The sequence below is a fragment of the Seriola dumerili genome, unplaced genomic scaffold (genome assembly GCF_002260705.1).
Source record: "Seriola dumerili isolate Sdu_G_001 unplaced genomic scaffold, Sdu_1.0 BDQW01000017.1, whole genome shotgun sequence".
In the NCBI taxonomy this organism is placed as follows: Eukaryota; Metazoa; Chordata; class Actinopteri; order Carangiformes; family Carangidae; genus Seriola; species Seriola dumerili.
The window spans coordinates 14303435-14327987 of record NW_019174272.1 but is presented as its reverse complement, the minus strand read 5'-3'; the positions used below and the strand labels follow the sequence as shown (position 1 = coordinate 14327987).

Sequence of the window (24553 nt, the reverse complement as noted above, 5' to 3'; positions counted from 1 at the left end):
GTTTGCCAGGAGACTTTCTGTCTGATTCCTGCTCGGCTTCTCTGCAGGCGGTCGTGCAGATGTTATCTGCTGGCGTCTCTTGCGGGTTGATGCAAAATAAACTCTAATGCTCTTCACTTTGGCTGGATAACTTTAGAGGAGACGGGTGTTGACCAGATGACTCTAAAGTTGTCAAAACCTTCAAAAAGGAAAACTTGATGATTAAAAGTTACATAATTACTCTGAGGCACTTCTGTTGCTTTGGTTCAGCTGTTCTTGACTTGGCTTATAAAAATAAAAGGTCACGCATGTAGACAAAAATGAAGTTACTTGGAGCTTGTGGCAAAGAAAAATAAAAGATGCAAAAAGTGCAAAAATGACTAAGAGCCATGAGTTTGTGGCTAGCAGCTTAGAGCTAAAAGTTTACATGGTTACAGAGCCGGGCTTTGAGCCGGGACTCTGAGCTTTGAGCAAAGATCTCAGCTTCTAGTTTCTGCATTGTTTTTCTAGCTTCAGCTTTTCAGCCTCTAGCGTTAAGTTTCGTTTCTAGCTTCTAGCATCTTCTACCAGTTTCTCAGGCATCTAGCTTCTTCGCGTTTCTAATGTTTCTAACTATGTGTGAATTGTTCACAACTGTTTTATCCCCTGGGGGCTGGCGCATGTTTCAGAGGCGTCACCCATCTTCTCCTGTGTTTCCACTTGGAGAAGAGAGTCATTTTCCACTGAACTTTGGAATAATTTAATTCTAGAATTTACTTATAAACTCGCACATCCGTCTTCCACCATGACCACAAAACATTAAATGAAATAACATATAAAACTACTTGCACTAATAATGGCAGAGAGGAGTAATAGGAGTGTTGATTTCATATTACATCCTTCAAACCTGCAATTAATCATGATACAAGTGGTTAACTGATCAAACAACAATATAAACATTTCCCAAAGCTAATAGTCTATAAATGTGGATTATACAGCAGTTCTTTGACTGTAATAATAATAATATGGACATGCTGGATGTCATGTAGTGTGTGTTACCTCGTGTGAAGGCTGCTGACAGTATGGTCACATGAAGGACATTGTCTTAAAATCTACATGTTACCTTTCAAACATTCTATGGGATAGAAGTTTGGGATTGAACTATTGCATAGGAACATCTCATGAGTTACAGAACAGTTAGATATTTAATTTACATTCTTCCTCAGATCTGTGTCTGTGAAGAGAGTTCTGCTGGTCACTACCCAGGATTAGAATGTGGGTCGTAGTTTGTAGTATGACTCTTATCTAGAGAGGGACAGAGGAAGGGAGGTTGGTGTGTGTGTTTGTATGTGTGTGTGTGTTCATGCATGGCACAAAGAGGCCAGGATTCACACCTTAGTGTTAATCAGTCCTTTTGTTGTTACTTGTCCTATATAAGAAACAATCAAATATCATTAGACAGAGTCTTATTGTAGTCTTACAAACTGGAGATTTTGCCTATGTTCTCCAGTTGCCTGGTGTCCATTGGTTGATCCTCTGGAGCTGACCCTTTGATCTTTGGTCTGGTTCTGTGTCGTTCGGACATGCTAAAAGCATGGACTGTTTGTGATAAGGGTCCTTTGTCTCTTTTTCCTATCAATTTGATAGTTTGATGGTGGGAAGAGTCACAAAGTGTCAATTGTGGGTCCGTTACGCTGCATGTCCTTACAAGGAACTTCCTTAATGGCTTGTGACTGATGCCAGGCCAGGTACTGTATGTACACTACAATAGATAGATAGATACTTAATTTATCCCCTAGGGGAAATTCATGTGTCCATTAGCTCATTGTTGAGAATGATAATAATAATAATGATAACAGTTAATAATAAGTAAATGATAATAATTAGATTAGTCCACTTCCTTTGGCTGAGGTGTTGTATAGCCTGATGGCAGTGGGAACAAAGGATCTCCTGAACCTCTCTGTTCTGCAGCGCAGTGAGATGAGACGTTTGCTGCAGCTGTAGCTGCTTCTCTGTCCTGCCAGAATATTGTGGAGAGGATGGTTGGTATTGTCCAAGATGGCCTCCATCTTACATTGCAGATATTAAAGAGTTTGTGTATATATATATATATATATACACAAACTCTTTTCATATGTATAATATACACAAATATATATGTATATATATATATATATATATATATATATATACTGAAAAGAGTTTGTTTAAGTTTGCATTATAGCAGCTTTTATAATGTGATCACGTTCTGGATTTAGTATCACCTCCTTTGCAGTGCTGAAATTTAGTTACAGGACCTCCATAACAAAGTGGAAACAAAGGCACAACCTGTACATGGCAAGTTACAGGTCGTTAAGACAGAGTAATGTCGATGTCATCTCGAAACGAAACGCCAAATAATAAAGTAGGAAGTGTTTATTTCAGAAGTGTTTTAAAACATAGGTGATGATCTGATTCAGAATATTCAGTGTGTTTGTCAGTGTCTATACAGACATTTTGCACTCTACTATACAACAGGCGACCAAATGACACATACCGTTACTATAATTAAAATCACATACTGTATTTGTCTGGTTTGAGAATTGATGGAAACATTAGGGACAATGTAAGAACACAACTGAACAACATGTAGAACATAAGTCTAGTTGTTTTTAGAGATTTTAATGAGGAAAAGTTGCAGATTATAATTTATGACAGAGTCAGTCATACAATTTGATGGCACCTCTAACAATATAAAAATATACAAAAACAGCCATTGCAGTACATTTTCAGAACATGCCTCTGTCCCCTTCTGGGGTTTACGGCTCATTTGATCCTGTAAGTACTAATACTGTCATACTGTGAAATATGTGCGCATGTGAGCAGTGTGTGTGTGCATCCTGTGAGCCTGTTTGTGTGTGTTCAGTGTGTATGTAGCATGGCTAGTCATCTGCGGTGCTGGTAGCTCCCTGTGGACCAGAGGGCAGCAGCTTGAGGAAGCGCAGAGGAGTCTGATTGGACAGATTCAAGCTCAGGAGCTAAGTGTATTAATGCGTATCCACCCCTTCTCACTTTCTTCATTCAGTTCCTCTCCCCCACCCCCTCCATCTTCTGTTGCCTCCACTCCTCACTAATTCCTTCCTCCTTCTCTTTTCTCCTGTCATTTCTTCCTATTTGGACCCTCTGAGCTCTTTTCTCCTCACCCACCTTCCTCTTTCTTTTTCCATCATCTTCGTCCTCATCTTCTTTTATGCCTCCTCTTTCTCCATCCCTGCTTCCTCTCTTGCCTCATTTTCATTTCTTTCACCTCTTCCTTGTGTTCCTTTTCTCTTTCATCATTCATACTGCATCTTATCGTTTCCTTTTCTTCATCATTTCCTGGTTTACTTTCCATTATGTACATCTTTTCAAGTCCCTCATTCCCTCTTTCATCATTCATCTTCTCCTTTTTATTCCTCTCCATCCTCTCATGCCCCTCCTTCCTCCCTACAATCTGCTTTTTTTCACCTCCTCCTGCTTCATCATGTTTTCCTTCCATTACCACCTTTTCTTCTATTCCCCTCATCTCTCCTGTTCAGCCTCATCTTTATTTTTTAATCTGCCTGAACCCTCATTTTTAATGGTTCATCTTCTTTCTCTCTACCACTCTATCCTCCTCATCTTGCTCATTCTTTATCTTTCATTTTACATGTTCTGCATTTTGCATCTACTCATCCAAAGAAACTTGTGCATTAGTAGAAAAAGGCTTCTAAGTAAACATCTGCTAGAAGTAGTGTCATATTTTCCTCTTCAAGAAATACCCTGTTCACAACTATCATCTCTGTGATATTCAGCATGGTGACAGATGAAATTTTATCTTCATATAAACAGTTCATATAAACTGAAAACAGTGGATATGATCATTTCCACAATTAACACTTTCTAACTGTATTTTTGTATCTGTAATTGAAATGGCCTGATAAGGGAGGGGTTCGAACACATCTAGTTCACCAAGGCAACACAGCTTAGTTAAAACCATTGACAAATGGCAGAGGCTACGATGGACGTACCCTCTGCCATTTGGTTTCTGAAGCTCAGGCTGTGTCTGATACCGCCCCTAACTCCCAGCTAATCCAAAAATGGGCAAAGAGGAGGGGCATATGTGGAGCTGAGATTTCAGTGCATTCAGGTTTGTGGGGAGCATACGCTCACCCACCTGACACTTAAGGAGGCCACGCCAACAATTATTCATAACTTTACATTAACATTTTAACTTTAATAAAATGTAAACAGGTGAGTTATATAAACAGGTGTCATGAAGGAGGAAATTAGCTCCAGAGACCAAAATTGTTTTTGTACCAGGCTGTAAATGTTTATTTCTGCTGTAAAGTTGGACATTTTAACATGGGAGTCTATGGGGATTGACTCACTGTTGGAGCCAGACTCTAGTGGTCATTAGAGGAACTGCAGTTTTTGGTACTTCAGTTTTGAATGAGTGTTGGCAATGTTGGTAAATACACATAAAATGTTAGCTAACTTTTTTGAAAACCTATAATGGAGCAAAAATGTTGAATGTCAAATGGTGCTATTAGCGCCTCAGAGACTGAAAGCGCCTGGTGCATTTGATGAAGTCTGATAATTGATAACAGGAACCTATGATGCTCGTTTTGTTAACGTTTGTTTGGGTGTAGAAATTGCCTCAAATATTTCTCAAATATTTATATTATATTACTTTGTAGAGAGGAGCCAGAGCTCCTGCACGTCTCTGCTACCGCCAACACCCTGTTAGCTTAGCTTGCTGAAATGTGTTTTTACATTTGGGTTATGTGCAAGACTGTCTGAAATCACTCCCTTGTTCACTCACTCACTGCTCCCCATAATAATAGACACTCAATTGTGAAGTGCATTGCATTGGGGGATTGTTAGCAGATAGTAGTGTACATGCCATGGGCACCACTTCTTTTGTTCCAGTGTTAAGGATATTGGATGGTGGATAAATTTAAACACTGACACTGAATATAGTTCACTCTGTAGTAAACGGACAGTGATTTCAGACACAGCCTATTTCTAGTGACTTTCTGGTGTCCTGCACACACCATGAGGTCATCAGGCAACCAAATAGGAAATAGTCCAGCACATAACCCTCCTGGAAAACCACAATATGTCATTTTCACATTTTTTTTGAACAGACTAAATAAATATAATCAAATGTCAATAATAGTAATCTTTAAAGGTGCTGGGAGGTGGATTTTTGTTAGCTTCTTCTAAACTAAGCTAATTCGCCGCTGTTGGTATCTTATTATTTACAGACATGAGAATGGTATGGGTCTTTTCATCTAACTATCAGCAAGAAAGCACTGAAGCATATGTCCCTAAAAGTTGAGCCGTTCCTTTAAGATGGTGGATGGATTACTGAACCTGAACTTATTCAGTTCAGTAAAATCCCTCTCTGTCCTCAGGAGTCGCTCAAAGACCAATTTCTCTCTCCTGTGAATCTATTTATTCTCTCTCTCTAAGACATTAAACAAGCAATTAAACATAAAAAACACCTTTTTCTCATTTCATTTCCTGTGCACTTCTGCCTTGTTGCACCTGCAGCCTCGTGCTTCGTGCAATGCAAATGTACAGGCAGGATTTACCCGACACAGCACTGCTGCTATAGAAAACACGGCAGTAACAGAAAGCAGACTGCTGCTGTAGGTGTGTGTAATGTTGACTCCATGTTGTTGTGTGTGCAGGATCCTGGCCACAGTGGGGGCTGATTTCGACCTGAGAACACTGAGGGCAGTGAGAGTCCTGCGGCCGCTCAAACTGGTCTCTGGCATTCCAAGTAAGTTACCTTCACATGTCACAACTAGAGTAACTGCTAACACTGATAGTGATCCAGCTCTGACTCCAGAAACACAGCTGGAGTCAGGATGTGGTTAGCATGTGGTTAGCATAAACACTGGATAATCAACACACTGGATCTCTTTTGTTCAATCCCAACATAACCAGAAAATGTAAAAATAACAATGTTTAGTTTAGGGCTGCCGCAATTAGTCCACTTTGAACTATTTTAAGTCCACAAATTGTTTCCCATACATTGATTTATTTGTGGCGGCCTGTCACTATAAACCACCATATATTTATTTTCTATTTATCATTTATGGTGGCACTGAGATCAGCCACAGACATGAAGGAGTACTTCATTTGTAAGTGTTGTATATTCATTAGTAGTTGGAGCTTTTTAATATCTTTTGTCCTTGTAGCTGATAAATACTCTCATAAAGTTGCAAAGTGACCAGCAGTCATCACGGAGGTTTCCAAATACAATAACATCATGTCTGTTCAGAGACCAAAACCAAAACTTGTACAGGTATACTGTATGTATCTAGCAACTATCATCATCTTCAGGGATAGAACCCTAATAATAATAAAGTGGCACAAGCACAGGAGGGTTTTACCCCTTCAGGGTCAGAGCTTCTTTAGATTTTCCCATGAACAAGTTGGTAAAGTTAATTTAAACTGTTTCAGACAGTTGACGAGAAGTTAACCAATGACTTCATGTGAAAATCAATAAATTGGGAAATGTTCTATTCCAGACACTGTAGGATGCCCAGGGACAGGTCCGTAACAACTTTTAATTGTTTTAATTTTAATTGATTACTCCTCGCCAAATCAGGAAAATCTTTTTATCTTGCAATCCTACAGCGCCCTGTCCTGTCAGCATCCTGTCTCGCTTGTGGAGATAACTTAGAAAAGCATTTGTTAACATCCAAGGAAGAAAACAAAGAATGAATGGGGGGCACACCAGTATGCATACTGCATACTTTGAAANATTCCAGACACTGTAGGATGCCCAGGGACAGGTCCGTAACAACTTTTAATTGTTTTAATTTTAATTGATTACTCCTCGCCAAATCAGGAAAATAAAAGTAAAAATCTGTTGCAAAATCTGCAGTATGTCTTTTTATCTTGCAATCCTACAGCGCCCCCTTTGTCAGCATCCTGTCTCGCTTCCNTTTTTTTTTTAAAAGTTCAACTCCTCCTCAGAGGGCCTCTACACACCTATGTACTTTCTTGATCACATGAGTCAGTAATCAGAGGTCTCAGAGTCCCCGTTTGTGAACTCGTCATGTTGGTTTCCTCTTGTTGCTCCTCCGGTAAGATTCATCTGTCTGTCCTCAAATCAAATCTTGTCTTCCTCAGGTCTTCAGGTGGTTTTAAAGTCCATTATGAAAGCCATGGTACCTCTGCTGCAGATTGGCCTCCTGCTCTTCTTTGCCATCCTCATGTTTGCCATCATTGGCCTTGACTTCTACATGGGCAAGTTCCATCGTACCTGCTTCAGGACTGACACAGGTGAGCAACAGGAGCAGTGGGGCTGAAGCAAGCTCTTGGTTTTAATCAAGAGGCTGCCCCACTTGTAGGTGTCGTTCTATGTTGCCTCATGTTTCTTCAATATATGATCAGAAAATCAGAAAATGGCTGACATTTCTCTGTAGAGTTTGCATGTTCTCCACGTGCCTGCGTGGGTTTCCTCCCACAGTCCAGAGACAAACAGGTTAGGTTCAATAAATTACTCAATTCATCAGATTAGATTATTTAGAACTATTGTTAAGTCTGTTAATAAAAAGAGTTACATGATGGAGGCAGTTATGTTTTTATTCCTTCACACCGGTGACAGTCAGAGCCAGAGGCTTATGTTTTTTGGGTTGTCCGTCCTTCTCATTCTCATGGACATAATATCTCAATATCCTTGACAGAACTTCTTCAAATTTGGCACAAGCATTCACTAGGACTCAAGGATGAACTGATTAGATTTTGTTGGTCAAAGGTCATTATTTCTAATGGCTTGCGCCACAACCGTTTGTCACTGTGGTGGGCAAAGCGTAGTCAAAGTTTAATCTAGTGTAACTTTGACCGCTGCATGCTGTGACAAACACCCATCACCCTACTGGTAGAAATGAGGCATCCAGCCAGGCCTGGAAAGTAAACAGAAATTAGACCTGAAACCAGTCGCTGTGGAAACAGAGCTCCTTCCCCAGGCTGCTCTCTGTACCTGAGGACACCCACGGCCTCTTCTTTGCTGCTCCCTTTCTTCTTCTTATTAGGAAGGCTAGTGCTAACACTTGTTTCTTAGCGCTGGAAAGATACATCTTTGTTGCTGGCAACGATAGACTGTAAACGCTGCGGGAGCTTCCTGCTTCATGGTGACGTGTCCTGCTAAGTTTGCTCTGTCATCCGCGACTCCCCTGAACAGTGTGCTGACCCGAGCAGCAAGCACAGCGCATATTGCATCCTGTCTGAAATCCCCAGTAGATCAGTTAATTGTTTAAGAAAAAACACACAAGAATACATTTAACATGAAAAATTAAGCAAATATTAGGAAGAGCAACAGAGCAACCGAGATTCCCTCTCCTGACAGACAGGCAGCACATGTTGTATGTAGACAGAGATAACTGTCATAAAAAGACACCATGGAGAAATAGAGTGACAACATTAGGTAAATAAAGTGCTAGTATGTGTGACATTAGCAGCTGTGACAGACTACACAGTCCTACCAGCTCTGAATGCTTTATCCTTACATAATAATCCAGTATCAGGGAAAACAAGCAGCATAAGTTGAACTGTAATTGTAATTCACTCTGGATAACAACAGGAAGTGATGTCAACTGTACTTTGTACTGTGTATCATTGTAGCTGAACCAATATATTATGCATTGAATGGCATGTATCTCAATATCAGAGGTTCTTTTATATAACACTAGAGCCTTCTCTAAAAATACCAGCATGTTTGCCTATTTCTGTGACTCTGAACAAATGTGTGTGTGTGTTTGTGTGTTTGTGGCTGTAGGTGAGCAGGCAACCGAGTTCCCCTGTGGCCTGGAGGCTCCGGCAAGGACCTGTTCAAATGGCACTGCCTGTAGGGAGTACTGGATTGGACCCAACTTTGGCATTACCAACTTTGACAACATCCTCTTTGCTGTCCTCACTGTTTTCCAGTGCATCACCATGGAGGGATGGGTGGACATCCTCTACAACGTGAGTCCACTCACTGGAAACATACCTGTTCTTTCTAAAGCACCATGTCTATTGGCAGCTGGGGTCACCAGATGGGGGATGTTATGCTTAGCTTGGTTTCACCATCTGAATCACTGCATATTTCTCATTAGCTCAGTGTTTCAAACAGGTAGGATTTGTGTTCACTGGTTTCAGAAACGGGTGGCAATTTTGAGCTTTGTTGGTAGAATTCAGAATGGGCAAACCATCTTCATACTTAGCTAGCTGGCTACATCTATTATAAATAACAATAGGAAAATTTCCAGTTTTGCTGTAATACAGTATACAGTAAGGCTGCGCGATCTGCAAAAAAAAAAATCATATTGCGATTATTTAACAGGTATTGCAATATGTGACTTGAGTTGGAATGGTCATTTTTTTAATTTAATTTTCACTGAAAAAAATATAAAATGATGATGATGTGATTTTCTTGTACCAAGCAATCATGTTCCTTTACATCTGAGAATATGATTTGTAGGCCAGGACGTCTCTGTAGCACCACAACACTTTTTTCGATTTCGATTATATTTCAATTAATTGTGAAGCCCTAGTGTACAGTACAGTTATAAAGTAAGTGGTTGCCTGGTAACATCAGTGTTCTCTGTGTTTCTAATCAGTGGCAGCAGGCTGCTGCTATCCACTACACACCCTCTATAGTCTCATCACACAGCTTGACGAAGCAGATTGTAGCTTAAAACAGAGGTTAGCAGTTAGCAATATGATACAACTAACTAGCTAATATCATAAACTGATGGCTCCACTGTTACTGTTTCTCTTAATTGATCTGTCAGGTCTCAGCCGGTGAAGACGTGTGTCACTCAGATAACTCCTAGCTCCTCTATTGTTTCCATTGTTGTGGTTTCTGTGGTTGTCATGGTGACACGATGAGCTGCGGCAGCAGGTTGAAGAAGTTGAACCATCATGAACTCTGATGGCAGCAGCACAGAGTCGTACACAGTCACAGTGAAGCCTTCCTGTTGGGGAAATGGGTTTTCACATATCTGTAATGAGATATTCACAAATCTTCAAATAATTTACATTGTCAAGCATCATCTAGTTTCAGAAACCTTTCATGTTTTGTGGATGCTGTCGTAGTTTTTGTGGTTCAGTAACTGTGGCTCAGCCAGTGGAGCTCCTCCTGTCCACATGTCCAAGTGTTGAAGACAGATTGATTATGATCTTAGGGTCAGTATCTTGTACATCATCTTGCTGTTATTGGTGAGAGAGGATGTGTGAATCGACGAGTGAGTGCTGTATAAATGAAAATCCTTTTAAAGCTCCATATTTTCCTTTTCTCCTGTGTTTTATTTGAAGTGTTGATCCATAAGAAGATATATTTGTGGTTTCTGGAGCTCTAGTAACAACAGGTCAGTGAGCCAGTCAGAAGAGAGGAGACTCTGAGCCTGACTGTTTTCAGAGTGATTCAATAAAAACACAACAAAAGCAGATTTCAGGTAAAATACTCAGAGAAACCAAATCCTTAAGGCTGGATGGTGGGTCCAGGTGGGCAGGGCTTGGGGCGTGGCTGAGGCGAGACTGTCTCGCCCAGAAGTCCTGACGGCTGGTTTTAAGGCTCAGTTTCTGAATACAGGCTGTGTGCATTTCTCTGTGGACTGAGGCTTTGATACTTTCACAGTATTAATATAGAAGCTAGACCTGATCTATAATCAAACAACACATGGACAGAGACCTTTACACTGTATGGAGCTTTAACTATTTGAATGCAGTTTGGTTGATGACCACCTGAAATCTTTACTGTTATATTTTTTAACTGAATGAAATAACTTTTTTTGTTTCACTTTTAGAACAAATATTTCAGTCTCCAGCTTGGCCATTAGTGTCATTAGCATTGCCCATATTCAACAAATTACATAATTGTTAGGCTTTCTCAGTCTAGTGGCTTTATGTATTTATTAATGTTTTAATTAACCTTTATTTATTCATGTGAATCCCATAGAAATCTCAATTTCAAGAGAGACCTGAATCTACACAAAAAAAACTTAATAAAAACAAATCATGAACAAATAGTTCAAAAAGAAATTACAAAACAATTTACATAGCAAACAATAAAATTACGAAATTGTAGTAAAAATGACACACAAGGAAAATTTACACAATAACATAAAAGATGCAAAGATTATGAAGACAGCCAACAGTCTCATCAGTTAAAACAACTGCATTCTGTTTTGGGCAAGTTTAAAATCTGATTTCTAAAATGTGTATAACTTATTAAACTCTCCATTTTTAAAGTGCTTCTCAGTCTTCCCAAATTCAGAGTTTACCCAGGGTACATGGAGTTTCAGCTGATCTGACCAAGAGACATGTAACATCATGGTAATTTTCCAATGAGGGCTTTGTAAATAAATAGGTACCAATGTATGTCACATCTTTCTGATAGAGAGGACCAACCGAATTTTCTTATAAGGGGTGCAATGATGGAAACTATAACATCTTCCAAACTTTGAGATTGCAGATGCAGATTTATCATTTTGTTAGATACCAAGAATTGATAATGGAGCATCATTCAGGTAGTGTTCTGTTAAATTGCTCATTTTACAGTGACTGTAATTTTATTTCTTTAAACTCTCTTCATATTTATTTATATCATAAAATTAGTTCCCAGTCTGTGGACAGTCCGTCACTGTGACTGTACAGACTGGTCTGTCCTGTGCATCAGCACTGATACTCCCCTCCTGATTTCTCTGGCCCCTCCCTTCCTAATTAGAGGCAGCATAAGAGCCTGTGGAGGACGACTCAGCTGCCATTAGCACCACAGCACCACCACTTTACTACTCACATGAAACAAATCAGAGCTGGCCAAATGATCAAATAATCAATAAAGGTCAAAATTATATCATGCCAGGGAAACAGCTTTGTAAGAGATTAAATTATTAAACATCTGTAGTGGGAAAAGGATGTTGGTCAGCAGAAACACAGTAGAGCAAAGAAAGGTGGGGTAGACAGAGGAGGCTGCTTTGCTTCTTTGGAGACAAATAAGTGTTTCCCCAAGTTATAGTTAGTATATGACAGTATATATCGCACATGCAACCACGCCCACCATTAAATGCTTGTTGCTAAGGTTATGTAACCACTGTTTCTACGGCAACAAGTTTACTGTACATAGATTAGTCAACTATGATCACATGATCAGATTTTATGAACAGTTTCATTCATGACACAGCATCAGACAAACATCCATCTCAGTAATATTAGACCATACCATGGATGTAGCAGGTTGTAATTAGCGTAGCATTAAGGGGTCTAAGCTAACAGGCTGGGCCATGAAAACGTAGCTAAACTGGCTTTTATTTCCAGCAGCAAAATATATCCAAGTTTAAGATTTCTCTGGTTTGAGAATTGATGGAAACATTTGTGAAAATGTAAGAACACAACTCAACAACATATAGAACATAGGTCTAGTTGTTTTTAGACACTTTAATGTGAAAGTTACATAAAGTTACAGATTATAACTTTACATGACATGAATTAGAAGAACAAGAAAAGAGGTGGTATGGCTCTGCACGTAAACGGGAACCTTATTTATTTTTGTTATTAGTTTATTATTAGTAAAAAACATGTCTACAACTGTTGATAATGAAATACCATTGAAATTTGAATGGGAAAAAAGACAAATGTTAAAAGCACCTGCATCCAGCACTGATGCTCAGACAAATCAGAAGATTATTTTGATTATTTTATGGGGATTTTATCTGATTTGTTAAATCCTTTGTTGAAGCACAAAATGACCGATGAGTTTCTTTATCCAACTATCTCAACAAAAGAGTTCCTCATTGTAGCGGCAATACTCACATTAATGTCATGTGCTCTTCATTAAGAGATACAAGCGGCACAAGTACAAACACAGACCATATAATATAAGCTGAAGAAACATTACTGTCACAGCAACAAGCGCCCTTGTTTTACCCTTTTAATTTACTCCTGGGTAAGTGAAGTCATGTGACGCTGTCTGACAAAAAGGAAATATAATGTGCTTTGTACTATACATAGGTGAAGAGTCATAAACATGAGATGCTCCTGTCTGTTTTAGGTGGAAAATAACAACATGAGATGGATACTAAGAGAGAAAAAGTGCTGCCGTTCAAATATAAAAAGGAAGAGCCAAAGAGTTAATTCTCCTTGAAATGATTCAAAGACGGTTTGACCTCATGCTCACCTGCCTATAACAAGATTACACATCTTAAATGATATGTGAAATTCATGATTTTATCTCAGCTTATTGGCAGCAATTGTTTGTTTTTTTTCCCAAAATGCACATTGCACATTGAAGTCCTGAGGTTTCAGTTTGATGCAGAGTCAATGAGTGAGTGAAGTAAGTTTGACGTGTCTTCTTAGGACAGAAGACACGTTGGCTTCTGCTGGGATGATCTCCATAACCCAGTCACCACACATACCTGGTGATGGTATTTGTGCTCCCCGCTGAATATTCAGTTGTAGGCTGTGATGGTCTGGATGCCGTGGTGGAGTCTGTTCAGCCTGCAGTGAGGATGCTTGTGTGTCAGTCTGTTTCCTCCCACAGTGCTGTTTGCTAACATGGTGCCAGGGCTGAAGCCGCTCCAGGAGATCAGAGTGGGCTAATTAAAAAGGTTTGGAAGGTATTAGTCAATTCAAGCCTGAGTTTACAAGTCGAAGGACAAAAGAAAAAATAAATAAATAAAAGGATTTATGAATGGTTCATAGCTAGTTTATTCATTAGCTTGTTAACACTTTATAAATCATTTATAAGCTGTTATAATACATTAGATAAAAAGGGAGACAGTGACCTGTTACTTGCCAAATAGTGAGCCCCCAACGTATCTGTACTGTTCAGCCTCATATCTCATTAGTTACTGAGCGTTCTTTGTTTTCTCCATCATCAGCATATGTACCTGCTGCTTCATCACATTAGCCACTGTCAGCATCTTAATGGTCAAAAAATGCATTCATCTTTATGTTTCTTGGTATCTCATTTTTACCATTTAATAATAAGTTACTATTATTTATATTAGTAACGCATTAATAAATGATGATGTGTTTCACACTTTACTGTAAGGCTCCTTTTACCAGTTATAACTGGTAGTAAGTCATTAGTAAGATTAATGAGTAGTAAGCATTAACTTGATCTTGACAAATAGTGAGCCTGCATCAATATATGAAAACTGTTATAACTTGTTTATTATTATTACTTAACCTTAGGAATGCATGCCTAAACACAGCAATGCACAATAATAGCTACACAGATAATCTGATCATTTCAATTATTTAGACAATTCTTTTGAGCTGCATCTTTATGTTTGGCACATGTAATCATTTACATACTGTAAGTTTCTGGTGTTCTGATTGGCTGTCTCACTGCGTCAAAAGTTGAGTTTAGATTTTTAGCCAATTAGCCACTTTTTTGATGAAACAATGATTTAAGATATTTCATTTCAAAACAGGAAACTAAAAGGCATCAAACAGCGTGAACAGATAATTTGTCCATCAATCGACAAGTGACCTCTTTCATGTTACACATGCTCATTTAATCCATTCTTTTCCTGCATCTGTAACAACACCTCACTAGGTAACACTCTGTGTCTTGTTGGTTTCATTTATACAGAAAAGGAAATAGAATAACTACAGTTTGTAATGTGAAGTTAGATGCTGGAACTGTTTCCATTTGAAATCTGTGGTTATGTGGACTTTGGGTCTCCAGACTTGTTTGATGAGCCCAGGTTTTGATTGTGGTTTCTTGTAAAGCCTCACAGTCACTGCTCCTGGCTGCTGTGCCCTGATCAACAGCTCCGGTTTATCTGTTTCACTCCCTCTGAAACCACAAAGTCATTATTGGTTATATCCAAATGATTAACTCTGAGGAAATGATTGTGAATGAATGATTTATATTTACTGCAGTAATGATTGCAGCTTCACTTTCTAATAATCCCTATTAACATTCTCTCTTCCACCATCTTCACTAAGATTTAAAGAGCTTTGCTCCATCAGTATCAGCCACTGTCATTCACATGATGAATAATCCCCATTAGACCGAGGCGTTAATCCAGAATTGGTCCATATGGGGTGTAAGGGTTGGGGGGTTAAGTTCACGGCTTCATCCATCATTAGCCGGCTCTGTTTCCTGTCCTCTGGCTCACTGACAGAGCAGCACTACGCTCTGACCCAGGCTGCTGTTTTGGCCGAATATGACTGGTGGATTCTATGATTGAATTGTCAAGGGAAGAGTGACGGCTGTCTCATTTCCCACCACTGAGGGACCCAGCTGTGTCCTCTTTATCAGAGTGGCCATCCATCATGGCTGTACGGGCCCTCGTCTGTCTCTGCCAAACCTGTGACTCTCTGATGGGGATGGAGGGCAAAACTCAGACTGTTCATTTCTCATTAGGAGACCCCCCAGAGCTGTGAGCCATAAACTGTGGATTCTGACAGGTGCTGTCACCTGTTTATAGTTTTTATGACCTCTGTGTAGAAAACCTTCAAAACTACAGCTACACACAGAGTAAAGCAGAGTACATGTGGTATTGTATCATACAAAAATTATGAATCTTCTTAGTGTCTCAACACTTTTAGGAGAGAAACTGGGTTTTGATTAAAGTTTTGCAGACTCTCTGGACCCTTTCACCTGTTTGTAATAAACTCCTCTGACAGGACTCTCTTAGGCCTTTCCAGATGAACATCTCACCCTATAATTACAGAGGCTGCAACGGCCCAAAACACTTCCATCAGGAGAAACAAGCTGCAAATTCAGAAACGATGCAGAGTCAAAAACACGTACAACAATACAAAACAAACACAACAACGTGAAATGTGCTGCAAATTAAAAAAAATGTGCTGCAGGAAGACAAAACAAAGACATGAACAACAAACATGCTGCAAATATAGAAAACATGCAACAACAAAAACACATGAACCTCCAAAACTAATGCAACAGAAAACAGCGCTGCATATCCAGACAACACAACAGAAGAGCTCCAGGCCTCCAGGGGGAGCTCTAAGACTGATGATGGTCAGTTTAAAAAAAAAAGGATCAAACTATTTTTTTTCCATTCATTCTTCTTCTAATCTAATGCCTAAATTAACTACAGTGCAACTGGACCACTGACTGTTGGTTGGAGTTATAGGCTGGAGTTTCAGCTGGAGATTCAGGTATGATGTGACTTGAGGTAATTTATCTGATCATAATTCCCTTTGCAGACACAAACACACAGTAGTACTCCTGAACTCCTAGAGACACACACTGATGTGTGACCAACAGTTACATCTTCTGTCAGTCAGTGTGTCCAGCACTGTGAGGTCACTGTTCATAGTTCTGTCCGAAGAAAACATCGCTTCCTGTACAAGAGATGAGTCCATCAGTTAGGTCCTTCCTGAACATATTAATCTACTTTCAAAAACTTGTACATTTCTCCATGCAAATATTAATCCCAAATTTAACCTTACTTAGTATGTTTCATCAGTCTGTATTAGACTAATAAACTGGCGATCTTCCAAAATAACAGACTTTTTGCTGAAACATGAGTTTTTGCATAAAACGGGGAATGTGGATTTTGTTTCTGAGCTCTTAGGGCAGGAGCACACCTGCAAACTCTATGTAGAGAGACAGAGCTGCAGCAGCAGAGACGCAGCCGGTGTGAACACGCACATGTGAGCTTCTCCACAGCAGCAAGAATCATTTCATCAACCATGATGATCATCTGAGGAAAACCTTTCCTGTAGCGTTTATCATGTTTGTAACACTAATCTTTGATACTTCACATGATTACAGCTGTAAACGTTTCTGTACTTGTTCCATATTGTAAAACACGTCTTGCCTTTTGAATCTTGTTGCCCTGTGTTGCGTGCCTCTGTGTTATAGTGTCTCTGTGTGTGTTGGTATGACCTGCTCTACCCTCCCCTCTCCTCCAGCAGGTGATGTGGCACGGCTGTCCCTGTTCCCCAATCAGGAACTAAATGCTGTAGGAGGAGGCTTGGTCGGGGCGATTGTGCGCCATTTGTGCAGAGAGAGAGAGAGAGAGAGAGAGCTGTGTGGAGCTGTGATTGTTGTTACATCATTAGTCCCTTTTGTGTGGTTGTTAGTTTGTGTTTACCCAGCGCTCTACTGCCGTTTTTTGTTATAGTTCTCATAGTTTTATTGTTGGAATCTGGTTTCTTGTTTCGTTCCTGTTTTGCCCGGTTCTTTATTTTTTCATTGTTACTTCCCTTTACCCCTAGACTCTTTCTGGGAACGTAACACCCTGTTTTTAACCTAGGAGAGAGCACTGGTGGCTTCACCAACCTTTAGGGTCAGTAGCAGGAGTCCCCTTCGGCGACACAGTATCCACTCACCTGTAAACAGCAGGAGGACTTCAGATGCTATCACATGGAGCTCAGGGGAGCAGGATGTTTACAAGCTAAAGGACAACAACAACAAGATAAAGTGTGGACCAGTCACTGCATCCACTCGTCCTCTAGTGCTGCTACAACTGTGGGACTGGGAATCAGATTAACCCATGATATGATGGTGTCACAACAATAGTGTGTGTGTGACGATACAACTATGCCTCACTAAAATCTTTACAATCTGAATTAATAAAGTTTACAGAAAACAAAAAACTAATAAATAAATGCAAAAATACACATTTCACTCTAAAAAGTAATGAACACATAAACAAATAGACATTCAGTGCTTAAAGAGCATAATCAACTTGTTTAATGTAAATCTGGACACATTTCTTTCACATTTCAGTATCCAGACCAGCACCGACTCAGTCTCTGGCTCAGTCAACGTCCAGCTAGAATTCACATGACAGAAAAATGTCCAGTGTGTTTATGTTCAGTGTCATCAGCAGCTCATTAGCAGCAGACTGATGTGTTTTTCTGTTCACACTGTCCGCCATATTCCCCCCATTTCTTCTTCTCCACCACAAGTTTACCCTAATTTTTTTGAAGCACCACCATGAGGAGTCATGATGTAGTGACTCTGGTCAGTCAGATCAGTGGGAGAATCCGTTCAGACCGACTGTATGTTTTAATAAAATCATTGTTATTTGGTGCCGGTGTATCGACATGCCGAGGTAATACAATATAATGTCCCACCCCGACCTCCAACCTGTACCTCTGCCTGTCTTTCAGCTTGCTTATAGATATACTGAGTGGAGGAAAGACTAGTTCCTAACACAACTTTAATTCTTTAGAATGAAAAGGATCAAATATAAAGATAGGAGCTGTGTCCCAATTCAGGGGCCGCATCCTTCATAGGCCGCGAAGGTCAAACTGAAATGAGAAATCTGGTGTACAGAGGATTTTCACTTTGCGTCACCAGCAGTTCCCACCCTTACCGTTGTGTCACAAAGCATGGTTCCTGTTGCCTAGCAACCTTGACAACACAGAATTTTTTTTCACAAAAACTTGAGGTTTTAAGTCTCTTGTTTTTAACAGCTGTACTGTCAACTGTTGAACTGAGCTGAAAGACAATACCTACATTTAACAGTGTGATCCCCAGACTCTCTGTCCGTGTTGTTTGCTTTCATTAACGGCGCGCAATGAATCTTGGGATATGTTGGACCAACAGCTGGATCCCTCGTGGTCCAGGAAAGGAAGGACGCTTTTGAAGGAGTCTTTGAAATGGAGCAACCTAGTCGCACCACAGTGACACGGTCAGTCTTTAAATGCAGCCTCTGAAGGAGACGGCCCCTGTGTGTCAGGTGTCATGAGTCCTAGTTCAGCTCTAAACACACAGCTGGTCTTGTGTTTGTCTGAGTCAGTAGCTGTTATTTCAGTATCCAGCCTCTCGGCAGTCTGGGTGTGGTGTTGCTGCTGAATTGAAGGCTGTCCTCAGGCTAACACATTTAGGGGTAGAACACAGACACTAATGGCTTCTCTATTGCCTCCTGTGCTCTCTCCGTTCTGTTAGCTGAGCTCTGAGGCAGCGTCAGCCTGACACCGGCTAATGCACTAACACACCCAGCCCTCTGCATCCACTTCCAGCTCACAGCCACATTACGACAGACGACTCAACCTTTTTGTAGAGATTCACTGGCAGCAGTTCAACATGTATTTGGTGAGTTTGGTCACTCACCCACTGATGGTTGAATTTGCTGCTGAATGACTTAAGATGATAGAGCCCCCCCCCCCCACTGCTACCCACTGTATGTTGGACTTTTAGGGTCAGAAAGAGAAAGGTAAATGGCTACTATTTGGATGCTGTGATAAGTAGCTATCTTGGGTTAACTGCTGTTTTTAATTCTATTACAAAACAATCATTTTGTAGCTTTAGAAAAGCCAACAGTAAATAATCTTTACAGTAACAGATACTGTACCCCACAGATACAGATACTATAGTCCATGTAAAAACAAAAGAAAAATGTCTGAAAGCAGCTCTGGCAGGAAGCTGTGTTGTTGTGTTGTGTCTGCAGTGGCTCTGTTCTAATCTCTGTGGTGCTAAGTGGGAGTATGGCAGCAGTTCTAGAGAGAGATTTAATTAAGACAGACCTGTTCACTGTGCTCTGCTCCACTGTGTCACCCTGCTGGTGTTTAATGGTGAGTTCAAATGTTTCTTTGTGAAATGTGATACTTGAGTTTTTCTTCAATCATAAAAAGCGGCTCTGAGATATTTTAATATTAAAGCAGCTGAAAATGACACGTTTTACAGACGGTATTGTGACCTTATACAGTTGTTATGGCTAACATGTTAACAAACCCATTCACACATCAGGCACCCTCCCCTCAGGCACGCTCACAACTACAATTACTCTTATTTATCTTTATAGACATTTTTATTTTACTATAAGGAGTAGATCTATAAATCTATCAATATATCCATCTACCCATCTTTCTATGTTTGGTGTATGGTGGCTTTTCAGCAGACAGATGTGAATGAATGAGTGAGTATCAGACTCACATTCACACGATCATAACTCCAGATAAATCGTAATGTTTCTCTGTGTCTGTAATCACTTGCTCTGTCAGGTTATGTTAATGAGTGGAGGTAAAGGACACAGCTGCACAGGTCGATCCTAGTTCATATTGTGATTATTTTTTTTATCATCACAGTGGGTTTCAGTCAATAATTGCTTCAGCAGACAGTTTCCAGTGGTGATGTGACTGTGAGTGTGAGTGGCAGGTGTAAGGAAGCTCTGTAAACATGAACACAGCAGAAAGCCCCGAGGCAGGGTGGAGGTCACAATGGAGAACATGAGCCTCGGACCGGGACTGCTGCTTCAAAAGCCAATCACGCACCTCTCCTCCTCACCAACACCAGCACTCATTTTACAGCAGAGACAGAATAAAATGAGGAGCGGCTGCATCATCAAGTCAAATACAGCTCAGTGCTTTTTCCCATCAGCATTTCTCTGATTGTGGGTGTGGAGAGTTGTGGATGCAAAGCTGTAATGCCTTTGATCCCACAGGTTTTCCTCTTTATGGCTAACTGATGAGGGCACCCATGTCTATATACTTTCTTGTACTGTTAGATAATGGGCTGGATTAGTGTGGATGAACTGGAGTGGTCTTCAGAGAGCACTGAACCTTGACCCCAGCCAGACGTCACTGTTGGACCTCACTCATGTTCTCATGGCTGAATAGGAGAAAATCCATGTAACCAGGTTGCACCACCAAATTTGGAATCTCTTACAGACAAGCCCCCATTTATGTTACAACCCAGGTGCTGTTTGGGGAAAAAGGAAGCAACATAAAACCACTTGGTAGTGGTGATACATTTGTTATGTAGCCAGGAGGGTAAATAAGTAAACAAAGGTACAACCAAGGTGACAACAAAAAGAGGACTCTACCTTAAGGAGAGTTTCCAAACTTCATTTCTGAACTTAAAAAGGAATGAAACAAAAGAACCTTTCTACTCTCATTCTAACGACCAAAAATCACACAGGAAGCAGCCTAACGGTGTTTCTGCTTTGTGTCAGATACAGATCAGTAAAATTCTACTGCCTGGCCCATTCTCCAACAAACGATACAAGTACCTCAAACCACTTCACAAAATTCACAAAATGTTAGAGATGGCAAGAGCTACAGAGGGGAGCTGTATCTCTTAGCCAGCCGTCCCAGGCAACCTTTAAACTCTTTGTTTCCTTGGAACGGCTGCTGGACGGGCAGGAACGACTGCTGCACCAATAGGGAAAGCGCTGCAGAACTGGAGACTCCTCCCCTCGGCTCCAACCAATCCCATTGCACGTGGCTGCGGTCGTAACAAACATCTGGAGCCGGTTTCACAAAGATATGTCAGACTGGTCTGTAATATTGATCCAGTCTTCATGTTGGTCCAGATCAGTTTAATGTTCTTTAGACTGTTTCACCAAAATAAAAATTGACTTATTTTAAGTGAAAAACATTAGAAACCTTACCCCAAGACTCACTCAGGGCTAAGACCAATGTTTCCATGGAAACCATCGATGACACTGTGCTGACCAGTAGCACCCAAAGACAAAAACAGGCAAACATGACTCATAATTTGAGGCATAATTCGAGAAGGGAAAGAGTTTCTAGACCAAATCATTTTTGGTTTTATTGTTTCACCATTCATGTAAAATGTCCTGGTAACTGTTGAATTCTTCTAAAAGCAGGACATGTTCTGCTGATGTAAAAGGAGCTGAGCTGTTATTTTCGGAAAAAAAAGTCTTAATTTACCCAGAATTCATTGTACCACAGTCCGGCTTAGTGAAATCAACCGCTTGTGAAAGTCTGAAACCAGATGATGGAGACTGTTTCCAGAGCTCACTACCTCACATACACTAGTGATAAAAACACTGGTGGACTGTGAGAGACAAAGCTCCGGGTCATTGATCTCCAGGTCTCTGAACTCTACTGGAAGACAAACTATTCTTCATAAATGTATTCCCTCATGTGGTGTTGTGATGATGGTGGTGGAGAGCGCTGCCTGACATGTCGGTCCAACATCTGTCATAGTTCAACTGGACTGAGATCATGTGACTGTGAAGGTCACAGCATATAATATTCACATCATTTTCATCCTCATTAAAACCATGAGTGGAGACATTGTTATTTATACTGATTATTCCTATTTATTTGATCTCATTCATTTATTGTTTTTACTTCCTCTGTTATTTCTTTGTAAGGCACTTTGTAACTTTGTTAGAAAAGTGCTATGAAGTTTATTATTATTATTATTATTATTATTATTATTGTTATTATTGTTATTATCATCATTATATTATTATCCTGTTTCTTCACTAATTCTTCAGATTTTTCTTCTAATTTGTCACCAGCCTCTGGCTTATTCCTCTGGGCCACAGAGCCCTGTTTTTGTCACTGAGTAACATCATCACCATGAACACACACACTGTAGTTTATTATGACTCAGTTAAAACTACAGTGAGTGGCAGTTTCAGGAACGTATAGAAGCTTTTTCACAAATGAAACAATATATTTATGAGCTGTTAAAGAACATGAGCATCTCTTTCACATCTTCTGTAGGAACCAGTGGATTCAGGTTAAAAGTACTGAGAGACGGACTCACACATTGTCGGTTTTTTTCACAGACAATAAGAAAAATATTGATTAATGCCACCTCATCCTTTAACCGTATTAATAGTCCTGTTTTTTTTAATCTCTATCTTTATGTGTTTAGGCGAATGATGCGTCAGGAAACACATGGAACTGGCTGTACTTCATCCCCCTCATCATCATTGGTTCCTTCTTCATGCTCAACCTGGTGCTAGGCGTGCTGTCAGGGTGAGTACAACCTGTGAGGATCACTTGAGCAGAGATGATGAGAGGTGTTCTTTACATTTTGCCTTTAAACCTGCAGTGTGGATCCGGAAGGCAAAAATCTGATTGGGTCACTTTCTTTAACTAACTTTTCATGGTTTTAAGACAGCAACCCTTTCATTCTGAAGGTTGTCCAAGCTGGATAGGAAATTAGGCTAAAATTAGAATTAGAAGAAATTAATTATTAAATGAAAGACATTCGATAAAACATTTAAATGGGTTCCCCACTGATACTGTACCTGCCTTAATGTCTGGGAACTTTGAAATAACAGGCTGAGTACCACAATCTAATGGTCTGTGAGCTAGCTTCTCACTCTGTGCAGCGCTGCAGACTTGTTATTTATACCTATTGGTATTTATATTTTTTCACCCGTTTCCTGCTTTGGGAAAACAGAGAAGGTAAAAATTGCCTTTTCTGCTGCTAGTTTTATTTTAAGGAGATTAGTTGCAAGGCAACAAATTGAAAAGAAAATGTGAATTCACATGCTGTGTGAAAATAAAAGGTGAAGAAAAACTGGGTCTTCAGAGTGACTCATGGTTTCAGTCTGCTTCAGGTAGCAGTGCTGGGTGTCATAATGCAAGACAATGTTGAAGGTACATTTTAAAAGCAACCTCCCAACACTGATTGTTAACAATAACCTGCATCAGTTAAATATCAGTGTTCTTCCAATTTTTCAACATAAAAAGATCAAATTCAATACAGTGAGCTGGTCAAGCTACTTTTAACCGAGTTAATGCTGTAGGTTGGTTGTCTCTCAGACAGCTGCGGTGGATGTGGTGGTCATGTGTTAGGTCATGTGACGTCCTCATAAATGTGGACACGTGTTCCCTACTCTGAGAAATGTACAGTGGTCTGTGTGAAAACCAGGAAAAGAACAAATGAACAAATGTTGGATAAAGTCACTGAATGGATCATATCAAACAGCTGATCGTCTTCTAAGCTCCACCTCCCATAGTTACTGTTGCTATGCCTGTGAAGCTTTCAGTCTTCCCACAGCACATACTGTATGCAGTTTACAATAAAAATAAGAAATAAATAGCATCCAGGACTGACTCCACACAATAGGGATTTAGTACAGAGTGAATGTGTTTGTTGTGTGGGTCTGCTTTTATTCCTCCACACTGAAGATAGTGAGAGCGGGAGCCATATTGTTTTCAGGTAGGGCTCTCACTTTTTCAAAAAATCAAGATCGAACGAATTCGAAATGACCCACAATTCATTCAAATTAACTGAGTATTTCTGTGACAAACTACTTTAACATGTGGAGACATTCAAAGTTTGACAGGCCTGCCATAAGCAGGCATGCTTATGGCTGCTAAGCTATAATTGGACAGTCAGGGTGTAATAGTAAGTAGTAAGTATCACTAATGGGGTTACTTGTGAATAGCAACATTCAAATGTCCCACATTCATAGATGTTCCCTTTGCCTGGAGTGTGTGCTTCTTTTGCATTTACTTATTTAGACTAATTCCACATCTGTGGCAGCTTCCATGTAATATTCATGAGGGTTTATTAAAACATAAATTCACATGATTGTGTGGGTCTGCCGCACCATAGGCTGACTGTCAGTGTAATTCTGTGGAACACACCTTCTCTTTTATAAAGAGACACAAATAGCAGGCACTGAGTTGTCAGGATGTCATCACCATTGAAAAGACCATCATGGGAGACGTTTTTTTTATTGCCTCTTTGCAGTTATTATCTTCTCTCTTCAGCACCAGCAGTCCCTGGGTGTTGTTGCCCATCCTCAACTCTTGTGCAACCAGCCAATGTCTGTGACTGACTGACTGAGTGATTATAGTTCCACCATTGGTCAGCTGAATGCATAAATATATATATATATATATATATATATATATATGTGTGTGTTTAAATAACAAC

The 24553-nt window shown here is 40.0% G+C and overlaps 1 protein-coding gene across 1 annotated transcript in view; it reads left to right on the top strand.

The window, feature by feature from the left end:
- The window catches only part of LOC111227530 (voltage-dependent N-type calcium channel subunit alpha-1B-like), a 180934-nt gene that overhangs the window by 52847 nt on the left and 103534 nt on the right, over window positions 1-24553 (top strand). Inside the window, exons 4-7 of the mRNA XM_022753065.1 lie at window positions 5655-5746; window positions 7108-7260; window positions 8756-8943; window positions 22532-22635. Coding sequence (XP_022608786.1) covers window positions 5655-5746; window positions 7108-7260; window positions 8756-8943; window positions 22532-22635 — 537 coding nt within the window. The remainder of the gene's footprint in view (window positions 1-5654; window positions 5747-7107; window positions 7261-8755; window positions 8944-22531; window positions 22636-24553) is intronic.